This window comes from Cebus imitator, unplaced genomic scaffold, assembly GCF_001604975.1.
Source record: "Cebus imitator isolate Cc_AM_T3 unplaced genomic scaffold, Cebus_imitator-1.0 Scaffold32, whole genome shotgun sequence".
In the NCBI taxonomy this organism is placed as follows: Eukaryota; Metazoa; Chordata; class Mammalia; order Primates; family Cebidae; genus Cebus; species Cebus imitator.
The window spans coordinates 3,218,059-3,241,157 of NW_016107347.1; the positions used below are offsets into that span (position 1 = coordinate 3,218,059).

At 42.2% G+C, this 23,099-nt stretch overlaps 1 protein-coding gene and 2 pseudogenes across 4 annotated transcripts in view; all 3 read left to right on the top strand.

The window, feature by feature from the left end:
* CD58 (CD58 molecule) overlaps positions 1 to 23,099 on the top strand; it is a 57,723-nt gene that overhangs the window by 16,954 nt on the left and 17,670 nt on the right. For all 3 annotated transcript variants that reach the window (XM_017524191.2, XM_017524193.2, XM_017524192.2), the window contains exons 2-3: positions 9,504 to 9,797; positions 18,270 to 18,533. In XM_017524191.2, the coding sequence (XP_017379680.1) occupies positions 9,504 to 9,797; positions 18,270 to 18,533 (558 nt within the window). The remainder of the gene's footprint in view (positions 1 to 9,503; positions 9,798 to 18,269; positions 18,534 to 23,099) is intronic.
* On the top strand, positions 17,415 to 17,567 carry LOC119470501 (annotated as a pseudogene).
* Positions 19,536 to 22,584, top strand: LOC108301136 (annotated as a pseudogene). Its single transcript, XR_001823744.2, has one exon. The product of XR_001823744.2 is annotated as a nucleosome assembly protein 1-like 4 (transcript).

A 23,099-nucleotide genomic window follows, 5' to 3' on the forward strand; every position in this document is an offset into this window, starting at 1 on the left:
GTAGAGATAGGGTCTCACTATGTTGCCCAGTCTGGCATCAAACTCCTGGGCTCAAGTGATCCTTCCACTTTGGCCTCCCAAAGTGCTAGGATTGTAGGCATGAGCCACTACATTTGGCCTCTTTATCGTTTTTAAAAAGAGGAATATTCTGCATGTATATTTCTATAGCTTTTTATTTTAATATTAATAAATTTTCCAGATTCCCAATAATAAAAGGAGAATAAGTCTATCCTTTTCCTTTTTTAAAATAGCCACATAGTAATCCATGGCATAATTCTAAGTTATTTAACTATTACATTAGATTATTTTTTACTAGGATAGATAACTTTAAAGTGAATATCATTATGCATATCTCTTTGTGTAGGTTGTACTATTGCTTTATTTGTTACATCCTGAATAAATATCACCCAGATCCCAATATTCAGTGAAACCACGGGTTCTTTTAGAGCATAAGCAAAAATAAATTGTGTGCATGGGGTTTTGTATGTGTGTTTAATTCTGCTTACATTTGAATTTTCTTCCATCTTTTTTCTACTATCTAAGTAATATCACTAGTGCCTTTTGTTCAGTTAAGTCTCCACATTGACTCTTACCTTGGAGTTATGATGCCATCTTCCTCCTGGCTTTTCTTCTTCTTCCCAGGCTTCTCTCGGTCTCCGTAGCCAGTGTATTTCCCTCCAGCCATGCTTTAAAGCACAGGTCCAAGCTGCCTTTTCCCACTTCATGCACTCTCCCTAGGTGGCGGTCCTAATGGCCTCCATTGGAGCCACTACATATGTGATGATTTCCAAATCTGTATCCTTTCCTGTGAATCCCAGACCCGTGTACTTTGCAGCTACTGGGCATCTTTGCTTGGATGTCTCACAGACCCCTCACACTTAGTGCCAAACTGAAAGCATGACGTTCCAGCCAAGACCTGGTCTTCCTGCTGTGTTTCCTTTCTTAGGGAAAGACACCACAACCCACGTAGGAGGAAGTAAGAGCTCTGGTTCATCCTGGCGCTCCTGGAACCTCCCCTCCTCCTCCTTTACCCCATACGCTGTCAGTCATCTAGTCGTCCCAATTTTACCTCCCTGACGTCTCTTGAACCACTTTCCCTAGCACCATGCTGCCTTTTACCGGGCTGAGGTTGCTGTCTGATGGATGTCTTGCTATCTAGCCTTACCCTTCCCATCAATCCTCCACACCACAGCCAGAAAAGATACACACTTTTATTATGTAAACATTTAGAACCTTTGTATGGAAGATATTCATTTAGTAAATTTAATAAGCCAAGCCTGTATTTGAAAACAACTGTAATACATATAAGGAGCCTTTAAATTTTGATAAGAAAAAGACAAGCAATCTAATACAAAAAAAAAAAATAGTAAAGGATATGAAAAGACATTTCTTAGAAAAAGAAATCCAAATCAACAAACACAAGAGATACTTAAATTTCTAAAGGTTGGGAAAATGCAAATTCAAATAACAATGAACTGTCACTGTCTGTCCAAAAGTTAAACATAAAAAAAAAAAAAATCACCTAATGCTGGCAGGAGTCCAAGAAAAGGACAACTCAGGCATTACTGATGGAAATGTAAATTGCAAAAGTTTTTTTATCAACAATGCAGCAACTTCTATTAAAATAAAAAATCTATTTACCCTTTGATGTAGCGACACCCAGCTCCACTCCACTCTCACGTAAATATGAAACCATAAATACATCAGGACATATATACAGGATAGTTATTGCAGTGTAATTGCAATAGACAATACTAAGCACAAAAGGAGTGTTCATCATTGGTGGTCAGCAGATTGATTATGGTTCCCTCATGTCCTGGAATATTATGGAGTTATTAAAAAGAAAAAGTATAACTATACCAGTTGATTTCAAGGGGCTTTTATGAGATATTAAGAAAGGCAGGATGTAGAAAAGTGTGCATAAGACCATTTTGTTAACAACGGCAAACCCCTCTGCCACACCTCATTTTATTGAGTTTCGCTTTATTGCACTTCACAGATAATGTGCTTTTTACGAATTGAAGGTTTGTGACAACCCAGCTTTAAGCAAGTCTGTCGGTGCCTGACTTTGTGTTTTGTCTGTCTGCTACATTCTGATAATTCCCACAATATTTCAAGCTTTTTTAAAATTATTGTATCTGTTATGCTGACCTGTGATCAGTGATCTTTGATGTTACTGTTGCCATTGTTTTGGGGTGCCGTGAACTGTGCCCATATAAGATGGTGAACTTAATGGATAAATGCTATGTGTTCTGACTGCTCCACTGACTGGCTCTTCCCCCCATCTTTCTCCTTCTCCTCTGGACTCCCTGTCTCCTGAAACAATGATGCTGAAATTAGATCAGTTTAGTGACCCTGCAATGGCTTCTAAGTGCTCTAGGGAAAGGAAGAGTTGCACTGTCTCTCATTTTAAATTAAAAACTAGAAATGATTAAGCGTAGTGAGCAAGGCATGTGAAAAGCCACGACAGGTGGCTGGTACGGTGGCTCATGCCTGTAATCCCAGCACTTTGAGAGGCCAAGACACGTGGATCACCTGAGGTCAGGAGTTTGAGACCAGCCTGATCAACATGGCGAAACCTCATCTCTACTAAAAATACAAAAATTTGGATGTGGTGGCAGGCACCTGTAATCCCAGCTGCTTGGGAGGCTGAGACAGGAGAATCGCTTGAACCTGAAAGGCGGATGTTGCAGTGAGCCAAGATGGCTCTATTGCACTCCAGCCTACTCTACAAGAGCAAAACTCCATCTAAAAAAAAAAAAAAAAGCCATGATGGGCTGAAAACTAGGCCTTTTATGCCAAAGAGTTAGCGAGGTTGAAAACTAGGCCTTTTATCCAAAGAGTTAACGAGGTTGTGAATTCAAAGGAAGAGTTCTTGAAGGAAATTAAAAGTGCTACTCCAGTGAACACACAAATGGTAAGAAAGTAAAACAGCATTATTGCAGACATGGAGAAGGTTCAGGTAGTCCGCTTAGAAGATCAAACCAGCTACAGCATTCCCTTAATCCAAAGCCTAATCCAGAGCAAGACCCTAACTCTTCAGTTCCATGAAGGCCGAGAGAGGTGAGGAAGCTGTCAGAGAAAAGTTTGAAGCTATCAAAGATTGGTTCATGAGATCTTAGGAAAGAAGCCATCTCCATTACATAAAAGTACAAATTAAAGCAGCAAGTGCTGATGTAGAAGCTGCACAAATTATCCGGCGGATCTAAGATTACGGATGCAGGACACATGAAACATCAGATTTTCAATGTAGCAAAACAACCTTCTATTGGAAGAAGATGCCACCTGGGACTTTCATAGCTATGGGGGAGAAGTCCGCTTTGGGCTTGGACAGACAGGCTGACACTCTCGGTGTGGGCTGATGCAGCCGACGACTTTAAGTTGAAGCCAGTGCTCATTTACCACTCTGGAAATCCTAGGGCCCTTAAGAATTAGGCTAAATGTATTCTGCCTGTGATCTATAAAATGAAACAACGGAGGCTGGAAGACAGCACATCTGTTTACAGCATAGTCTACTGAATATTGTAAGCCCACTGTTAATACCTCCTGTTTAGAAAAAAAGATTGATTTCAGTATATAATTGCTTATTGACAGTGCCCCAAATCACCCAAAAGCTCTGATGGAGATGTACAAGGAGATGAGTGTTGTTTTTATGCCTGCTAATACAACATCCATTCTGCAGTGTGTGGATCAAGGAGCAATTTTGCCTTTCAAGTCTTACTATGTAAGAAATACATTTTGTAAGGTTGTGGCTGCCATAGGTGATGATTCTTCTGATGCACCTGAGCAAAGGAAGTTGAAAACCTCCTGAAAGGACTCACCATTCTAGATGTCATTAAGAACATTTGTGGTTCATAGTTGGAGATCACAATAGCAACATTAACAGAAATTTGGAAGAATTTGATTCCAGTCCTCATGGATGACTTTGAAGGATGGAAATAGCACGGAAAATAGAAGTGAAGCCTGAATATGTGACTCAGTTGCTGCAATCTCATGATAAAAATGGAACTCATGAGGAGTTGCTTCTTATGGATGAGCAAAGAAAGTGGTTTCTTCATAATGGCGTCTATACTCCTGATGAAGATGCTGTGAACATTGTTTAAATGACGAAGGATTAAGAGCATTACATAAATTTAGTTGATAAAGCAGCAGCAAGATTTGAGGAGATTTACTCCAATTTTGAAAGAGTTTTACCGTGAGTAAAATGCTATCAAACCAGCATTGCATGCTAGTGAGAGATATTTTGTGAAAGGAAGGGTCCGTTGATGCAGCAAACTTCATCACTGTCTTCTTTTAAGAAATTGCCACAACCATCGCAGCCTTCAGCAGCCAACACCCTGATCAGTCAGCAGCCGTCAACATCAAGGCAAGACCTTCCACCAGCAAAAATATTAGGACTTGCTGAAGGCTCAAGTGATTGTTAACATGGTTTTTAAAAATCAATAAAGTATCTTTTAATTAAGATATGAACATCGTGTTTTTAGACATAATGTTATTGAGCATTTGAATAGACCGTAGCATAGTGTAAACATACCATTCGTATGCCCTGGAGAACCAGAAAATGTGTGTGACTGACTTTACTCTGATATTCACATGATTGCTGTTGTCTGGAGATAGGCCTGTATATATGCATCATATGTGATATATATTTGTCTCTGTTTGACTATATGAGCAGGGAGAAAAATACCGAAAGATGTATTCTGATTTGTTAATGTAGATGATAGAACTGGAGATTGTTATGGGGTTAAAAAAGGGGGTGAGGCACCCAGATAAGAAGACTGAAAAATACTTATATGATCATTTTTCATTAGTATAAAGTTGTATGTATGTGTCTATGTATAATTTATGTTTTTAAATACATTTTTTTCAAGAAAGAGTTTCTCTTATTTTGTCATCACCCTGTTTATAACTCTTCTGTGGCTTTCTTAACTTCAATACCAGAATTGTGTTTGTCTGATGGTCTGCAAGGGCTGGCTCTGCTTGTATATGCAGCCCAGCTCATGCTACTTTTCTCTTGGCATTACTCCTTCTGCTTCAAAGTCTTCATAATTGTTCTCTTGATGGGGACCAGCCCTGCTCTCCTGGGCATAGTTAACTGCTGCTTGTGCCCTAGAACTTCTTTTAAGGAAAGGAGCTGCCTTCCCTAACCCCTTGTTGCTTTCCTAAGTAAATATTCTTATTGACACCTGATGCTTTAACTTAGCAGCAGTTATAGTTGCAGTTGGGTATTGTCTGATTATTTGTGTAAATTCTGCCTCCCCCAATAGAATGTCATTCTAAGAAGGAAGGGACTGTGTCTGTCTTGTTCTCAAGGATCTTGCTTAGAATAGATGCCCAATGAATATTTCCTGAATGACCGAATAAATGAATCCCATCCTGAATGTGGGACCATGTTGTTCTGAAAGGGGCACTGACCAAGGAGTCAGACGATGTGTATTCTGCTCATTGTGCTGCCATAAACTTGCCGAGAGACATGGAGCAAGATAACGTGCCTCTTGGAGCCTGCTTCCCCACCTGTAAAATGGGGTTAACAACACCTACTGCATATAGATGTGGAGAGGGATAAAAAGGGACACAAGATGATGTGAATGTATAACCAGAGAGATTAAGCATTCAATAAAATCGCCTTTTATTTTTCTTGGTGTCTTTTCACTTCACCAGTGAAATGGGAGTAACCTGACTAAATAATTTTTAGACTTTCTTCCAATTTAAAATTATAGTTGATTCTTGAACAACGTGGCAGTTAGGGGCACCAACCCCTTGGGCAATCAAAAATTTATGTATAACTCTCAACTTCCAAAATCTTAACTGCGAATAGCCTACCAGAAGCCTTACCAATAACATAAACAACACATATTTTCTACGTTATATGCATTATATATTGTATTCTTACACTAAAGTAAACTAGAAAAAAGAACTTATTAAGAAGAGCATAAGGTGTAGAAGAATGAAACTGGATCTTCATCTTTCACCTTATATAAAAATCAACTCAAGATGGATCAAAGACTTAAATCTAAGACCTGAAGCCATAAACATTCTAGAAGGTAACAGCAGAAAAACTCTTATAGCCTTTGGTTTAGGCAAAAGGGTTATGACCAAGAACCCAAAAACAAATGCAACAAAAACAAAGATAAATAGATGGGACTTAATTAAATTAAAAAGCTTCTGCACAAGAGTAGAGACAATCAGCAGAGTAAACACACAACCCACAATGTGGAAGAAGATATTCACAAACTATGCATCTGACAAAGAACTAATATCCAGAATCTACAAGGAACTCAAACAAATCAGCAAAAAAAGCACACAATCCCATCAAAAAGTGGGCTAAAGACATGAATAGACAAATCTCACAAGAAGGTATACAAATGGCCAACAAACATATGAAAAAATGCTCAACATCACTAATGATCAGGGAAATGCAAATCAAAACCACAATGTGATATCCCCTTACTCCTGCAAGAATGGCCATAACTGAAAAATAAAAAGTAACAGATGTTGGCATGGATGTGGTGAAAAGGGAACACTTTTACACCGTTGGTGGGAATGTAAACTAGTACAACCACTGTGGAGATTTCTTAAAGAACTAAAAGTAGAACTACCATTTGATTTGGCCATCCCACTACTGGGTATCTACCCAGAGGAAAAGAAGTAATTTTATGAAAAAGACACTTGCACACAACATCTTTATAGTGGCACAACTTGCAATTACAAAACTATGGAATCAGCATAAATGCCCATCAATCAATGAGTGGAAAAAGGAAATGTGGTGTGTGTATATATATATATATATATCATGGAATATGCCATAAAAACGAACAAAATAATGGCATTCACAGCTACCCGGTTGGAATTGGAGACTGTCATTCTACATGAAGTTACTCTGGAATGGAAAACCAAACATATGTTCTCACTTACAAGTGGGAGCTAAGCTATGTGGACACAGAGACATAAGAATGATCCAATAAACTTTGGGAACTTGGGGGGAAGGCTGGGACAGGGATGAGGGATAAAAGACTACACACTGGGTACAATGTATACTACTCGGGTGAGGGGTGCACCAAAATCTCAGACGTCACATCTAAATAACTTTATCCACACAAAAAAAGAACTTATCCATGTAACCAAACACAATCTTTTCCCCCAGAACTATTGAGATAATAGTAATAAAATAAAAATTAAGAAGAAAAAAGAAAAGCATAAGGAAGAGAATATATTTACTAAGTGAAAGTGGATCATCAAATTATCCTCATTATCTTGGTGTTAAAGCAGGCTAAGGGGGAGGAGGGGTTGGCCTTGCTGTCTCAGCGATGGCAGAGACAAAAGAAAATTTACATCTAAGTGGACCCACGCAGCTCAAACCTGTGTTGTTCAAGGGTCAACTGCACTTTGATTTCTTCTGAGCTGCAGTCTCCGCTTTCTGTACCCTCACTTCCCTCCATCACAAGCTCCATTCCTGATACTTTCTTCCACTGTTCTCAAGCCCAGGAAGCATCAGCTGTCCCTGGGAAAGACAAAAGCCATCTTCATGCCGCCAGGGTATGGCAGTTTATCTCATACCTACTCTTTCACCACCACCCCACCCTCCATCACTCATTGTTTCATTCACATTTATAAGGCATTTTTGCGCCTCCACTATTGTATGTGGTAGACTCTCACCCCTCAAATTCGGTTCTTTTTTGTGTGCCTTCCCACATACTCTGTTGAGTGGGTGAAATAATGCATAATCATCAAAGCAACGGAAAGATGCTGGCGTGTTTTTGAGGGTAGTCCCCCTTAATTAAGGGAGCTAGGTTCTAAAAAGTCCTTGCAAATAAACAAATGGGTGATATGTGCTTCTCTGAAATGACTAACGCAGCTGTCTCCAACTGGCCATTCAGTGTTCTTGATTTCTCTCGTATTCGTTCAGTTACCTAATTGCTACTAGGTAAAAACTTCAGTCAAATTTTAATTAATCTTTAATGTTAACTTAGAATAGCTGCAGTTTTTTGTTTGCTTGCTTGTTGAGACAGGTCTCACTGTCACCCAGGCTGGACTGCAGTGGCACAATCGCAGCTCGCTGCAATCTCCGCCTTACGGGTTCAAGTGATCCTCCTCAGCCTCAGCCTCCCAAGTAGCTGGGACCACAGGTGTGTGCGACCATGCCCAGCTAATTTTTTGTAAAGATGGGGCTTTGCCATTTTACCCAGGTTGGTCTTGAACTCCTGAACTCAAGCGATCTGCCCACCTTGGCCTCCTTCCCAAAGTGCTGGGATTACAGGCATGAACCTCAGTGCCCAGCTGCTGCTGTTCTCTCTTAACAAGAGTCAAGTCTTAGAACAAGATGCCCACTTTGGGGTATCAAAAATACCTCAGTCTTGTGGTTCTAATAAATGTTTAACAACTAGACTGGTTGGAGGGGGAGGGGAGGTTCTGATGTGAAGCATTAGTCAGTTTCTGTGCTGTAACCAGGCATCCCCTAATAGGTCTGGGCAGAGATGCTAACAGTTGGCTCATGAGGGCAGGTGGGCCTAGCTCCAACACACCACTGTACCCAGTCCCCGGTTCTTAATCTTTATCACACCCCCAACTTGCTTCCCAGCCATTGTTTCTGATCTCAGTTAATGACACCTCTCAGTCAGCCAAGAAGGAGACCTAACAGTCCCATCCACATCCCCCACCCTCATCACTGAATCCTTGGACTTCTCTCTCCAGCATCTCCTGAGTCTGTCCCCTTGTCGGTCCCCACCACAAACACCCTGGTCTGGTCTGCTCTGTTTATGGCCTTCATTGCCACAGCATCGACCTTCATTCCGATTTCCCTGCCTCCGTGCTGGCCCCTGCCAGCCACTCTCTACGCTAAAGACAGTCCGCTGCTGACACTTAAATTATGTTAGGTTAGTCTTGGTAAAAACCCTCCTGTAGCTTCCTCTCCATTAGGATCAGTCCAAAGCCTTCGCATTCCTTACTTTACCACACAGAGGCTACGGGCTGGCCTTGGTCTGTCTTGTTCCTCCACAGCCACCCCTCACCTTCCTCGTTCTAGCTGCTAGGAATCACGCGTGTTCCCTCAAGCATACCAAGCTCTTTCTCGATTCAGGGCCTTCGTTTGGAGGTGCTGCGGCCTAACTGCCTTTCATCCTTCAGTGATTTGCACGTTGTGTCAGTTCCAGCATGACTTCTTGGGGAAGCCCTAGACCAGGCAGCTCCCCTTGTGCAGCCCCTGGTGTAGATCCTGCTCCCTGTCTTCTCCACAAGTGGGGCTCCTGGAGGGCCTGGAACAACCCCGTATTCCCAGCATGGCCCATAGTACCTGGCACATGGTTGGTGCTTTGTGAATGTTGAGTCCATTTCTTGGATTTAGGTAGGTCCCAGTTTTCTATGAAAGAGAAAGCTCTGCATAGTCAAACGTTCTTACTTCCTGTGCTTTGTGTCAGCAGTTTGTCGGCTTAGCACAAAAACTACCTGATGAATAATTTCTGCCACTAGTCATGTTGTCTTTTCTAAACATATTTTTTCCCTCCCAGGTTTCATCAGCTGTGGTTCCCAACGAGTTTATGGCATTGTACATGAGAAGGTAACTTTCAGCATAGCAAGCAATGTGCCTTTAAACGAGATCCTGTGGAAAAAACAGAAGGATAAAGTTGCAGAATGGGAAAATTCTGAATTAAGAGCTTTCTCACCTTTCACGAATAGGATTTCTTTAGACCCTGTGTCAGGTGACCTCACTATCTTCAACTTAACATCGTCAGATGAAGACAAGTATGAAATGGAATCGCCAAATATTACCGGCACCAAGACATTCTCTCTTTATGTGCTCGGTGAGTATTCCATAAGTTGATTTGTTTAAAATTACAAATTTCCATGTATTTAGTCTGTTTTCAGAGACTAATACAAATGAATGGTCTAGGAGAAATAAAATAATTTGATGTTACCTGTTGTCAGAGTTTTCTCCTTTTCTGGTGTAGAGGAGCTAGCTACTTTCAATTCCTTTGTCATCCTCTGGGCCAGGGGAGAATCTAACCAAGGTGGGGAGAACAGCATCAGTTGTCTTGCTAGGAACATTCTGCAAAGAGAGGTAGTGACAGCAGTTAGCTTAGAACTCTTCGGGCTCCACTGACAGATGTTACTCCGTAAAGTTCCTGCTTCCCCACACAGTGGGGAGATTGTTTTTCCTCCTATACCATTTTAGTTAATTAATTTATTTATTTTGAGAAGGAGTCTCACTCTGTTACCAAGGCTGGAATGCAGTGGCACGATCCTAGTTCACTGCAGCCTCCACCTCCCAGTTTCAAGCAATTCTACTGTCTCAGCCTCCCAAGTAGCTGGTGTTACAGGTGCACACCAACATGCCCAGCTAATTTTTGTATTTTAGTAGAGACAGGGTTTCACTATGTTGGGCAGGCTGGTCTCAAACTCCTGAGCTCAGGTGATCTACCTGCCTTGGCCTCCCAAAGTGCTGGGATTACAGGCATGAGCCACCGAACCTGGCTCCTGCACTGTTTTAATCTGAAACTAGAGATAAGGGACACATTTCTCCCTGCTTCTCACTAACGCTCCTATCCTGGTCTCTAAAGCCCCTTTTGTGTTGCAGTCTTGTATACGCCCCTGCCTCACATGCCACTGTTTCTTGGTCATTTTAAGTCCTTCCTCATTTTCACTGTTTCTGACATTCCTGCTATATTGGTGGTTGCAATATTTAAATTAAAATTCCTTCTAATATTGTCCTTGATCTCCTCTCCTGTAAGGATTTCGTCCTCTATGTTACCCACTCCCCCTGGATGTAACCGAGAACTCATCCTTATGTCAATGTCAGGTGTCACACTCCGACCACCATGCCGTCCTTGATGATGCTGATGCTGACAGTCCTTCACACCCCTGATGTCCCTGCTGCCCTACTCAGCCTGAGTACTGCTGTCACTCACTGGACTCAGTCCGTTGCAGACACATTTAACTTCCTTGCTCCTTTGTTGGCTTGTCATACTCACGTGGCCAGATTACAACAGGGTTAAATTTGGTGCTTTGCCTATTCTGTGCTCACACCCATGTGGTTGCAGAAAAATACACCACCCTGCAAAGTCTTTAATTTCTAATCACTTACCTCAACTAAGTCTGGTATTTTTTTAGCCTGTCACTTACCTACTCACCTAACAGTTACTTTTTCTCTCCTCAAACCTTGAATCCCTCCTTCTCCCGACCCACTCTTCAGCTGAAGGCTTTGCTTCGTATATCACTGAGGAAAATAAGCAATCAGAGGGCGATTTCCACAAGCTCTCACCACCTGCCTACCTTCTTACCTGTACCTGAGCCTGTAAGCCCTGCTTTCTCTCCTGGTATGATTGAACTTTCTGAGTTCTCACCCGAGGTTAAAGCTTCTGAACATGCCCTGGGTCCCCCCTCCTCTGGACATCCTCGGGAATATCACCCTAGTCTCTCCTGATGAGGATTTCCCCCATAAGCTGATGATTCATTTTCAGCTGCACACATACATGCTGCCATGAAAACGTTCTCATGATCCCTCTACCCCTCCAGCAACCACCACCCGCTCGCTATCTTCACTTTATAGAAAAATCTCCTTGAAGAAATTGTCCATATTCACTTATTCGGACCCCTCATGTTTACTTTTAACCCACTCCATGTAGGCTTTTGTGTGTGCTGCTATGCCACAGCTCCTCTGGACCTCCTTGTTAATAAATCCAGTGGTCCGTTCTCAGTCCATGTCATTCTGGACTTCTCAGCAGCTTTTGACAGGGCTGATCGCTCCCTCCTCTAAGTGCCGTCTTCACCTGATGTCCAGGACACCACCTTATTCATGTTTCTTTCTTTTCTTTCTTTCTTTTTTTTTTTTTCAGAGGGGTTTCACTCTTGTTGCCCAGGCTGGAGTGCAATGGCGCAATCTTGGCTCACTGCAACCTCCGCCTCCTGGGTTCAAGTAATTTTCCTGCCTCAGCCTCCCGAATAGCTGAGATTACAGGCATGTACCACCATGCCTGGCTAATTTGTTGTATTTTTAGTAGAGACGGGGTTTCACCATGTTGGTCAGGCTGATCTCAATCTCCTGACTTCAGGTGATCCACCTGCTTCGCCCTCCCAAAGTGCTGGGATTACAGGTGTGAGCCACCGCGCCCGGCCTCATGTTTCTTTGAAACACTGACTATTCCTTTTCAGTTTATTTTGGTAGTTTCCTCATTTCCCCAATCTCCTAACACTGGAAACATCAAGGCTTAAGCTTTGGGTCTCCTTCCTTTTCTGCCTGCATTCACAGCCAGTGGGTGAGCTCATCCCATGTCAGGACTTTAAATATCATGTCAGTGCTCATAATGCGCAGATTGAGAGCTCTTGCCCAGAGCCACCCCTACCCCATGACCCCAAGCTCCTTATATGTATACCTGGCTGCCTACTCTACGTCTCTACTCAGGTATCTAACTGGCCTTTCAAATATCATATGTCCAAACGTAAACTCATTATCTTCCCCTTAAAACCTGCTCCTCCCCAAATCTTTTCCCTTTTGGTTAATGGCAGCTCCATCCTTTAGTTGGTCAGTCTGAGGAAACCTTGATGCCATCCTTGATACCTCTCTTTTTCTTGAACACCACAGTCACTCCACCAGGAAGTTGTATTGGTTCTACCAGAGTGATCTTTCTAAAACAGAAATCAGATCATGTCACTCATCTGTGTGGAACTTTCCAGTGGCCCCATCTGACTCTGTTAAAGCTAAAATGTGTAAAGCGACCTGCAAGGCTGTGTGAGACCTGACCCAGGGCCCTTTCTATGGAGTTTGTAAAACGAAGTTAAAAACATTTAAAATAAGTTTCTCCTTTTAAACTTGATGAAATGTTTTAAAATAATTGAATTTAAAATAGTCTGGGCCAGGCGTTGTGGCTCAAGCCTATAATCTCAGCACTTTGAGAGGCCAAGGAGGGAGGGTTGCTTAAGCCCAGGAGTTCAAGGCCAGCCTAGGCAACATAGCAAGACCCCATCTCTGTAAAAATAAAAAAATTAACCAGGCATGATGGTGCATGCCTATAGTCCCAGCTACTCAGGAGGCTGAGGTGAGAGGATCCCTTGAGCCCAGAGGGTTGAGGCTGCAGTGAGCCATGATTGCGCCATTGCACTCCAGCTTAGGTGACAGAGCAAGACCCTGCCTCAAAACAAATGAATGAATAAATAAATAATAAATAAAATAAAATATTCTATGGCAACTCAGCAAAGGTATGGTTTTGGTGGTCAGACCAACTGGATAGACCTTAGGAAGCCTGCAAAGGTGAGTTTTGATCAGGAGGCAGTGATATTTATAGTTTTGAGTGCAGGACTTAAAGTCCTGGTTTGAGAGTCTAGACATCCGCTTTTAGCAGTGGGGAGCCATTGTATCCTACATGGAGCAAGGAGGTGACTTGATAAGATACATGTTTGGAGGATTGATGTGATGCTGCATACTTACAATGGATTAGAGAGGAGATGCCACATTAGAAGCTACGATGATCATCCAGGTAGGTAGAGGGTCCAAGAAAGTCTGCAAGATGTAGGTTTTGGTTGTAAGAAGACATAAGATGACTCTGTGTTTCACACCTGCATGGTAAAATGACTGGTCATACTTTTTTATTAAGAAATGAGGAAGTCATACTTCTTGGGGTAATGTTAATGTTTGCTTTAGTAACTTAGTAATCTTATGGAGACACCAAACCCAATAGGAGACTTTCAGCAAGTGTATTTTGGACAGGGGGATTTCCTGGCACTTCTTAAATTCAGGGCATCCACTTCCTTCTGTGTGTTCATTGACATCTGACTTTCCTGTGCACAGAAAAGTCCCCTTAAAATTTCTACTTCTGATGTTTATTAGTCCTTTCCCATCTTTTTATGGATCTTCATCCCATCTCAGATGACAATTTTTATGTAAGTAGAATTGACTGCCCTGTCCTTAACTGGGCTGGATTGGTACTTGACCTTTACTAAAATTCATGAAAATACACACATATTTCTATAAAATATCATCAGATATATGTAAGAAATTCTCATTTTCTTACACAGTATTGAACTCAATTCATTACTTATAAATTGACTAATTGTCTCAGAAAGGAAGTAGGCACATTTCTTGCCAATTTAATGATGCTTAAAGTAGATGTATAACGAATAGTTGTTAGATACAGCTGTGGTAAGTCCCATGGGCAGTAAGAAAATGTGAAAGATGTGCAGAAGAAAAGATCTGAGGTGTAGATCTAGGCATTGAAGAAAGGCTTGCACACTTTTAGATGAGTTGGATAGGCACTTCTACGTTTGTCATCTGGCAACTGTTGTATAATGAGACAGCCAGAAAGAACTTCTATATAGTCAAGGGAGTTCTAGCAACTTAGAAGATAATACTAGGCTGGGCATGGTGGCTCACGCCTATAATTCCAGCACTTTGGGAGGCTGAGGCAGGTGAATCACGAGATTCAGGAGATTGAGACCATCCTGGCCAATATGGTGAAACCCTGTCTCTACTAAAATACAAAAAATTAGCCCGGCATGGTGGTGCATGCCTGTAGTCACAGCTACTCAGGAGGCTGAGGCAAGGGAATCACTTGAACCCAGGAGGCAGAGATTGCAGTGAGCTGAGACCACACCTCTGCGCTCCAGCCTGATGACAGAGCAAGACTTCATCTCAAAAAAAAAAAAAAAAAAAAAAAAATAAAAACAAAAAAAAAAAAAAAAAAAAAAAGATAATACTAATACCGTTTAATGTTTCCCCTCAAGTTACTTTCATATGCTGTTTTTTTTCTTTTTTATGAGCCCTGCATGTGGCATTCAGTCATATTCTCTTTGACCTTTACAATGACCTGATAAAGCATTCCGTTTCACAGATGAAAATAAGATAGTTTAGGATCAAGTAGTCTTTGTAGCAAAACGAAAACAAAAACAAAAGAAACAAAGATAGTTTAGGAGTCGGTTTCTCTATTTGTCGAACAAGAGGCCTGAATGGATGCTTTCTTAAAAGTCTTCCAGCTCCTAAAAGGACTGTGGCCCAAGGTCACATAGCAGGCCAAGGCTGAGGCTGGATCAAAGCTCCCAACTCCTGGTCAGTGATTCCTCTCATCATCTTACATACCCTTTGGGGAGCCTTGGCTTCCTGGAGTTGGAAACTCATAGCCAATGGCCATGTGCTCTATTACACTTACCATTTGTTAAGCTGTTACTCTGTGTAGATACTACATGTTAATTCATATATTGATTATTATCTGTATTAACTCATTTAATTTCATTACAGTCTGATAGAGTAAGTACTATTTGTGGTCCTTATTGTAGAGAGGAGGAAACGTAGACACAAGGTGATTTAAGTAACTTGCCTAATGGCTCTTAGTCATGAAGCTGGGATGAACCCAGGCAGTTGGGCTTCTGAGTCCATGCTAAGCACCATCCTATTCCTCTTTGGAGGTAGCTGGTAGAAGAATTTACATTTTGTTTGAAGACTGTCTCTCAATCTATCCTTCTATACATCTGTCTCCCCATCTGTCCAATACTGCTTGTGAGGAGCGGTGTGCCTTGTATTATGTCAGGTGCTGTGGTTAAAAGGTGAGTCATACCCAGTCTTTATGCTCCAAGATGTACCATCTCTGGGGCTGACTATGTACCTCTGTTCAGTTCAGACAGTGCTGGATGAAAGACTAGACATTGGCGGAGCTAGATCAATACATTAGAATCTGTAACAGAACAAATGGGTCTCACATATCAGAAGCACCTGGGATGGTGGGGCTTGGGAATCTGTGTTTTTAACAAGCACCCTTGGTGATTCTTAGGCACATTAAAATTTGAGAAATGATTTGAAGGACCGTTTCTAAGGAAGTAGAAAGTTTGGTTTGCTTCCCCTGAGAAGTGCCCAGCCTAGTTACAGAGGCAGGCCTAAGTCTATGAAATACAGAGAACAGGCATTTTTGAACTGTTGGGATGCATGGAGTTCTTTGGAAGTCCCATTAAGGGCTGCTATGGAGTGGAGTGGGCAAAAGGGACCAGAGGAAGTTAGGGGAGCAGGGCTCTAGGCTTTCAATTTTGAGTCAGCTAGAGCAGCTTCTTATCCATTGGATTGGATTGCAACTGAAGATTTAATTCGGAGGAATCCCCCTGCTTAAAAGATGATTAAATGTCTTTTTAAGTTAAATAAAACCTTAAGGAAGTATGTAAAGAGTTATGTGAGCTAGATTAAACTTAAAAACTGAGGAAGCCCTGAGAAGAAAGGGAAGTCAGTGTATGACTCTGGTCACCATGGCAATCTGGATACAGTATTTATCTGAGCAAGAAGGAATTCAGGAAAAGAAGAAGATGGGGGAATAATTAAACACTTTTATTTTTCAGATTATAATTGAAGCATAAGCATTAATTTGTTTTAGAAAACATCATTTAAAATGACAACATAGTATTCCATTATCTTGGTGAATCTTAATTTATTTAAATGCTCTTTTTAGTAGATGTTTATAATATATCAATACTTTACTATCCCAGTGCTACCATGACTGTTGTTGTATACTACATATGTTTTTGCATATTTCCTCAAGCTTCTTATGATTAATTGCTGGAGGGTAACTGAGATGCAAGAAGGCATATACATTAACAAATAAGTGACTAATAGTACAAAGTAATTAGCCTTGAGGCTTTTAAAGGGCAACAGTGGCAGAATGTGACATGTTAGCTTTTTAACTCATCCTTGTAGGTCCAGGCTGCCTTAGCCAATAGGAGGCGCCTCCTAGAGGAAGGCTGGGAGCGAGGAAGGCTCTGAACTGGCAGGCCTGTGACACATGCTGCACCCCACTCTGCCTATTAGCAGGGCCAGCCCAACCAATAGGCAGGGCCCAGCAAGGCTCTGTGTAGCTCTACCAGGACCTTTCACAAAATGCTTTGAGTCAGATGTGTTATGGAATTAAAATTATTATTTTATATTTAGGAAAGGTAATACAAGGTATTTCCTCTGCATATTAAGCACCCCACTTAATGATGGGGAGTACCCTGTGGGTCAAGCATAGGAACAAGTATTTATTTCATTCCTACATATTTATTTATTTATTTATTTATTTATTTTTATTTTTATTTTTTTCATTCCTACATATTTAGAGACAAGGTTTCAGTCTGATGTAATCATAGCTCACTGCGTGCAGTGAGCTAGAGTGCAGTGGCACAATCATAACTCACTGCAGCTTCAAGCTATTTGGTTTAAGTAGTCCCAAGTAGCTGAGACTACAGGCAGGAGCCATCATACCTGGCTAATCTTTGACCTTTTTATAAAGGAAGGGCCTCACTATGTTGACCAGGCTGTTCTCAAACTCCTGGCCTGAAGCCATCCTCCTGCCTCAGCCTCCCAAAGTGCTGGGATTACAGCCATGAGCCACTGTGTCCTGCCAAGCACAGTAATATTTTTGTTGTGAAACAATAATGAATATTTGAAGTAAGTGAGAAAATAAAGACTATAAGTCAGCTTTGTGCAGTGGCAGTATCATAGCCAATAAGGTTTATCCGAGGCATGATGATTATTGCTAATTGAAAACTTTTCCCAGCACCCCTCCATGACGACTTGAAATATAGTTAATATAGTTGGCATTGGCAATTTTTGACAGTCTCTATGGAGACTGAATTAAAAAAAAAAAAAAAGACTATAAGTCATTGTGTTAATTCAGGTCAGGTCAGGATTTGCAGCTAAATGATTTTGCTACCAACTTGTGAAGACTCTTTTGGCTTCAGAGCTTTTTTGATTTCAGAATTGAGGATAAAGTATTTGGGGCCTGTATTGATCTGTTTTCACACCGCTATAAAGAATGCCTGAGACTGGGTAATTAATAAAGAAAAGAGGTTTAATTAACTCACAGTTCCACATGGCTGGGGAGGCCTCAGGAAACTTACAATCATGATGGAAGGCAGAGGAGAAGCAAGCACTTTTTTGACAAAGCAGCAGGAGCGAGAAAGAACTGCCACACACTTTTAAACCAACAGATGTCATGAGAACTCACTCACTATCACCAGAATAGCATGGGGAAACCGCCCCCATGGTACAGTCACCTCCCACCAGGTCCCTCCCTTCACACATGGGGATTATAATTCAAGATGAGATTTGGGTGGGGACACAGAGCCAAACCATGTCATAGTCTGAATTTATTCTGTTAAATTTAAACAGGTAGATCTGACCTAGCAAAAGAAAGAATTCTCATCCCTTGATGCTCAAGGAGTTTGATCATCGTTTCCTCATAAGGAAGTTGGGAGCTCTTCATACATTTGCAGATGATGTGTCTAAACATTACTATTTTCTGTACTAAATATTATACTTTTTTTTCCAGAGCATCTTCCATCTCCTAGACCAACTTGTGCATTCACTAATGGAAGCATTGAAGTCCTTTGCAAGATATCGGAGCATTATAACAGCCATCTAGAACTTATAGAGTACTCATGGGATTGTCCTATGGAGCAATGCAAACATAACTCAACCAAAATATATTTTAAGCTGGAAGATGATATTCCACAGACAATACAGTGTACTGCTAGCAATCCATTAGTTAATAAAACATCATCAATCATTTTGGAAACCTGTGTCCCAAGCAGGGGTGAGTAAATAACTAAATGTGTCATGGAGGCTTTCCAAGCACAGATGTGGTAACTAACATAAGGTTCACAATTTCGAAATGTAAAATGAGTTACAATTTTTAACAGAAACCCCATTATACATATAAAGCTAACATTATTTAGCACTTTCTGTATTAAGCAAAATTCTAATACATGTGTTAATTAATTCGATCTTATATCAATCCTCATACAACCTATACGTTGTATACTAGTATTTATCCCTATTTCCTAGTGAGAAACCAACAGAGAGTTTAAGTTTGCCCAATGTCAAGAGCTAGTAAGTTGTAGAACCTGGTTTTGAATAGAGGCTATCCAGCTCTAGAGCCCATGGTTTTAACTATTTACAATGCTGCTTTATAATATTCTTAATAATGATTATGTTCTCAAAGGTTGCATATCTGCTACAGGAGCATGCATTTGATATGTTTCCTTAGGCCTAATACTGAGTTACTCTGTCTTGGCTGTGATTTTCTAATGTCATTTTACTATTACTTACATTTGCAGTTTTTATTACCTGTTTTTTTACATTATATCCCCAGTTTAACAAACAAAAAGATCAGTAACTTGAAAGTAGTTTACTAAAATATAAAATAAGAGATGAAAATAGTAAATACTATTATTCAGAATAATATAATTGTAAATAGTGAACAGGATTCCAGGGAAAATAGAGAATATGTGTCTCTTGGGTTGGGATAAGGTAAGTCTATGAATGAAATTTTTCTGAACAAGCAGCTGAAACAGATAAGGGAAATCAGTAAATACAAGAAATATAAAAACTTGGATTTTAACTGGTGAGCCATTCTAAGTCTCCCATTGATTGTCTTTTCTGAACCGTTTCAAACAGTAACTTAAAGCCATTCAAGTTATATTATTTTCAGACAAAGCAGAGTAACTTCTTGGGAAAGGAAACACATTTTTCTTTCTTTCTTTCTTTTTCCTTCTCTCTCTCTTTCTTTCTTTCTTTCTTTTTCTTTCTTTTCTTTCAAGATGGGGATTCAGCACGATGGCCAGGCTGGTCTTGAACTCCTGACCTCGGGTGATCCACCAACCTCGGCCTCCCAAAGTGCTAGGATTACAGGTGTGAGCCACCGTGCCCGGCATAAGATTTTTCAGGAAAAAGTATGTCGTCCTAGTGAAGGCGGGCAGCGGCAGGCCAGGGTCCTGGAGCCCCGGCCTGGGATGCTGGCCTGCGGCCGCACCCAGCTCCCCAGCACGCCCCGCCCGGCTGGCCGCTTGCAGCCCCGAAGGTCAGGGCGCTTTGTCTGCGCCGCAGGCCGCTTCCAGAGCAGCCCCGCAGAGGAGGCGCAGCCGTGAAGGAGAAGGCGGGTAGAGGCCTTGGCCACTCAAATCTCCCGCTCGCCCAGCCTACCCGGCGTGCCAGGGCGTGGTGGTTACACGGCTGGGCGTGCCCGGAGCGGTCAGACTTCCCGTTTTTAAGGTGGAGACGTCCAGGACCTCTTTATTAGATGTTTAGGAATTTGAGTTTTTACGTCAGGCGGTAGTCAACATGCGCCCCTGTGGGGCAGGCTGGGCTAACTGGGGTTTCGATTTTAAGTTTCCTATGGCCAAGGGCATGTCTGAAGGGGAAGAACGTTCTTGGTGTTGCTTCTTAGTTGTTGGGAGCTGTGAGGTGCGAGAGAGATGGGCGGCGTGCGCTCCCGAGGACTGGCCTCAGTGAGCTTGGACTAGTTACTCACGGGACTTGGTTTACCAGCCAAGGAGATAAAGACATTCAGATGGTGGATAACACTCTTTCAGATGGGGTTCCTTCAGATTCCATGGAAGGTGCTAAAAATGCAAGTAATACAGAAAAGCTCACAGATCATGTGATGCAGAATCCTTGAGTTAGGGCCGCTTTACAGGAACGACTTGACTATGCCCCTTACACCCCTTCCAGCTACATCGAAACTTTACCTAAAGCAGTAAAAAGAAGAATTAATGCATTGAAACAACTTCAGGTGAGATGTGCCCTCGTGGAAGCCAAGTTCTATGAAAAAGATCGTGACTTAGAAAGAAAGTGTGCAGCATTATACCAGCCTCTCTTTGACAAGGGAAGAGAATTTATCATCCGCGATGCTGAACCGACAGATGCGGAATCAGAATCGCACAGTGAAAATGAAGAGGAAGAGAAATTGGTAGGAGACATGAAAGGCAAAGCAGTCCTAACAGAAGCAGCAGCAGTAACAGCTGAATAGCCAAATCCCAAAGGCGTTCTAGAGTTCTGGTTTACCATCTTTAGAAATGTAGCTATGCTAAGTGAATTAGTTCAGGAATATGATGAACTAATCTTCAAAAACCCGCAGGATATTAAAGTAAAGTTTTCTGACCCTGGACAGCCTGTCTTTTGTGTGAGAGTTCCACTTTGAACCCAACGACTACTTCACCAGCTCAGTCCTGACAGAAACCTACAAGATGAAATCAGAACCAGATAAGGCTGATCCCTTTTCCCTCGAATGTCCTGAGATCGTGAACTGACAGGTGTAGTATTGCTGGAAGAAAGGAAAGCATGTTACTGTCAAAACTGTCAAGAAAAAGCAGAAACATAGGCGTCGAGGCACTGTTAGAACAATTACAAAACAAGTACCCAATGAATCATTTTTCAGCTTCGTCAATCCACTGAAAGCATCTGGGGATGGAGAATCACTGCATAAAGGTTCTGGATTCACATCAGCCTCTGATTTTGAAATTGGACACTTTTTCTGTGAGCCAGTGGATAGTCCCATGGGCTGTGCTGTACTTCACTGGGGACGCCATAGAGGATGATGACAGTCTTGAAGAAGGTGAAAAGAGGAGGAATTAGGAGGTGACAAGGGGGGAGAAGATGAGGATGATGCGGGAATTAACCCCAAGAAGGAACCCAGCTAGCCGGTGGAATGCAAGCAGCGGTAGGAAGCGAAGGCGGGCGCCTGGCCTACCGGCTACTGGGACTCCAGGCCTGTGGGCGGGGCTTGGTGTGGGCGGGGCCTCGGTCCTTGCCGCATCAACAGCTCTTCCATCTAACAAGTTTTCAAGGGCAAGATTTTCACTTTCACTTTTTCTTTTTCCTTATTATTTTGCTTAACTTGTACAGTGCCACTGAAATATGTTTCAGAAATGGGAGTTTTCATCCAGCACCCTCTGCTGCCTTGGTGCCGGTAGCTCTGGACTTGCCTGGGCCTTCCCCTGTGGGAGGGCCCATAGACCACATCGGGGTGGGATAGGGGTCACTTGGCAAAAAGGACCGAAGTCTGGTGATGTGGTTCCAGGAATCTAGAACCTCTCCTACCACTCCTGCATTTGGACTGATTTCTTCCCTTTCATTTGAAGAAACCGACTCATCTGTTTCCAGCCTGCGTCACCTGTTGGATGCTAATCATCTCAGAAGGGCTGTGTGGAGTAGGGCCGTGTTCTTAGGACGGTGCTTCTTGATTTTCTCTTTTTTAGGGGTGGGTTAGGGTTGTGGCACACCAGCTCAGGCTAGAGCTGCCGCAGGTCACCTCCTATTTATTTTGCCCTTCTTGCCTGTGAGGACTGCGGTCTTTCACTGTCGCTGCTCTTTACCATTTCTGCACCACCTTGGTGACCTGAGCAGGAAGATGTGCCACTTCCTAGCAGGAGCAAGGCCTGTGCGGAAAAAGCGCTGCTCCCTGCCACCTGGCTGAAGACGCCAGGAGCCTGTCCTGGCGACTCAGGCGCCGCCTTGCTGCTGAGCTGGCATTCTGTGGTCTTCAACAGTGAGGGGCTGGGCTGGGAAGTCCTGCGTTTCAGTTGAGCATGTGAGCGTCAAGTCCTGCTTTCTCAGTTGTTCCATTGCTGGGCCCCACCATTCATCCTGTCTGAAGGTCCTGGGTTTGGTGTGACCAGTCGGCGGCCAGCGGGTGGGGTTTCCGAGTGGGTGGCAGCGTTCCCCGGCAGCCGGGGATGGGCGTGTTTCACTGACCAGGCCTGTGGAGCGTGCTCAGCCTAACCTTGGAGCACATTTGTAACTGCATACAGTGTTTTCAATTTGTAGAGAATAGCTAGAATATGCTATTAAAGTTGTGAAACGTGGAGAAAAAAAAGAAAAAGTGCAAATGAGTTCCAATTTATAACTGATGTATTTGATTCCTGAAGACAGAGAAAAGATCAAACCCACAGAGGTGTCACTCAAAGGAGCACTGTTTGTACAAGTCACACAATTGCAAGAAGTTTTTAAAACTAGCTGCAAAGTTATAATAGTTAAGCGTGGAGCAAACATTCCTTTATTAATTCCACCTTTTGAGTGTTACATAATACCCAAGGCACACGATATGGAAATGTCATTTGTCATAAAAGCAGATAGTTGCTTTATAATGGGAACACGAAAAAATAAAACCAGTGTGCTTTTGCCTTTTGGTATATGTGTGCTGGATCTAACTGACAAGGAGAAAGAAGATGACCACATACAGGCAGAGCAAGCATATTGAAATCTTGAAAAGTTTTAAGTGTTCCAAGAGACAAAGTACTTGAAGGAATTAATTTCTGAATAAGATCCCTTCATAGAATTACATGGACTATTTGAGGGGATTTTCAAATCCCCTAAACAGTGT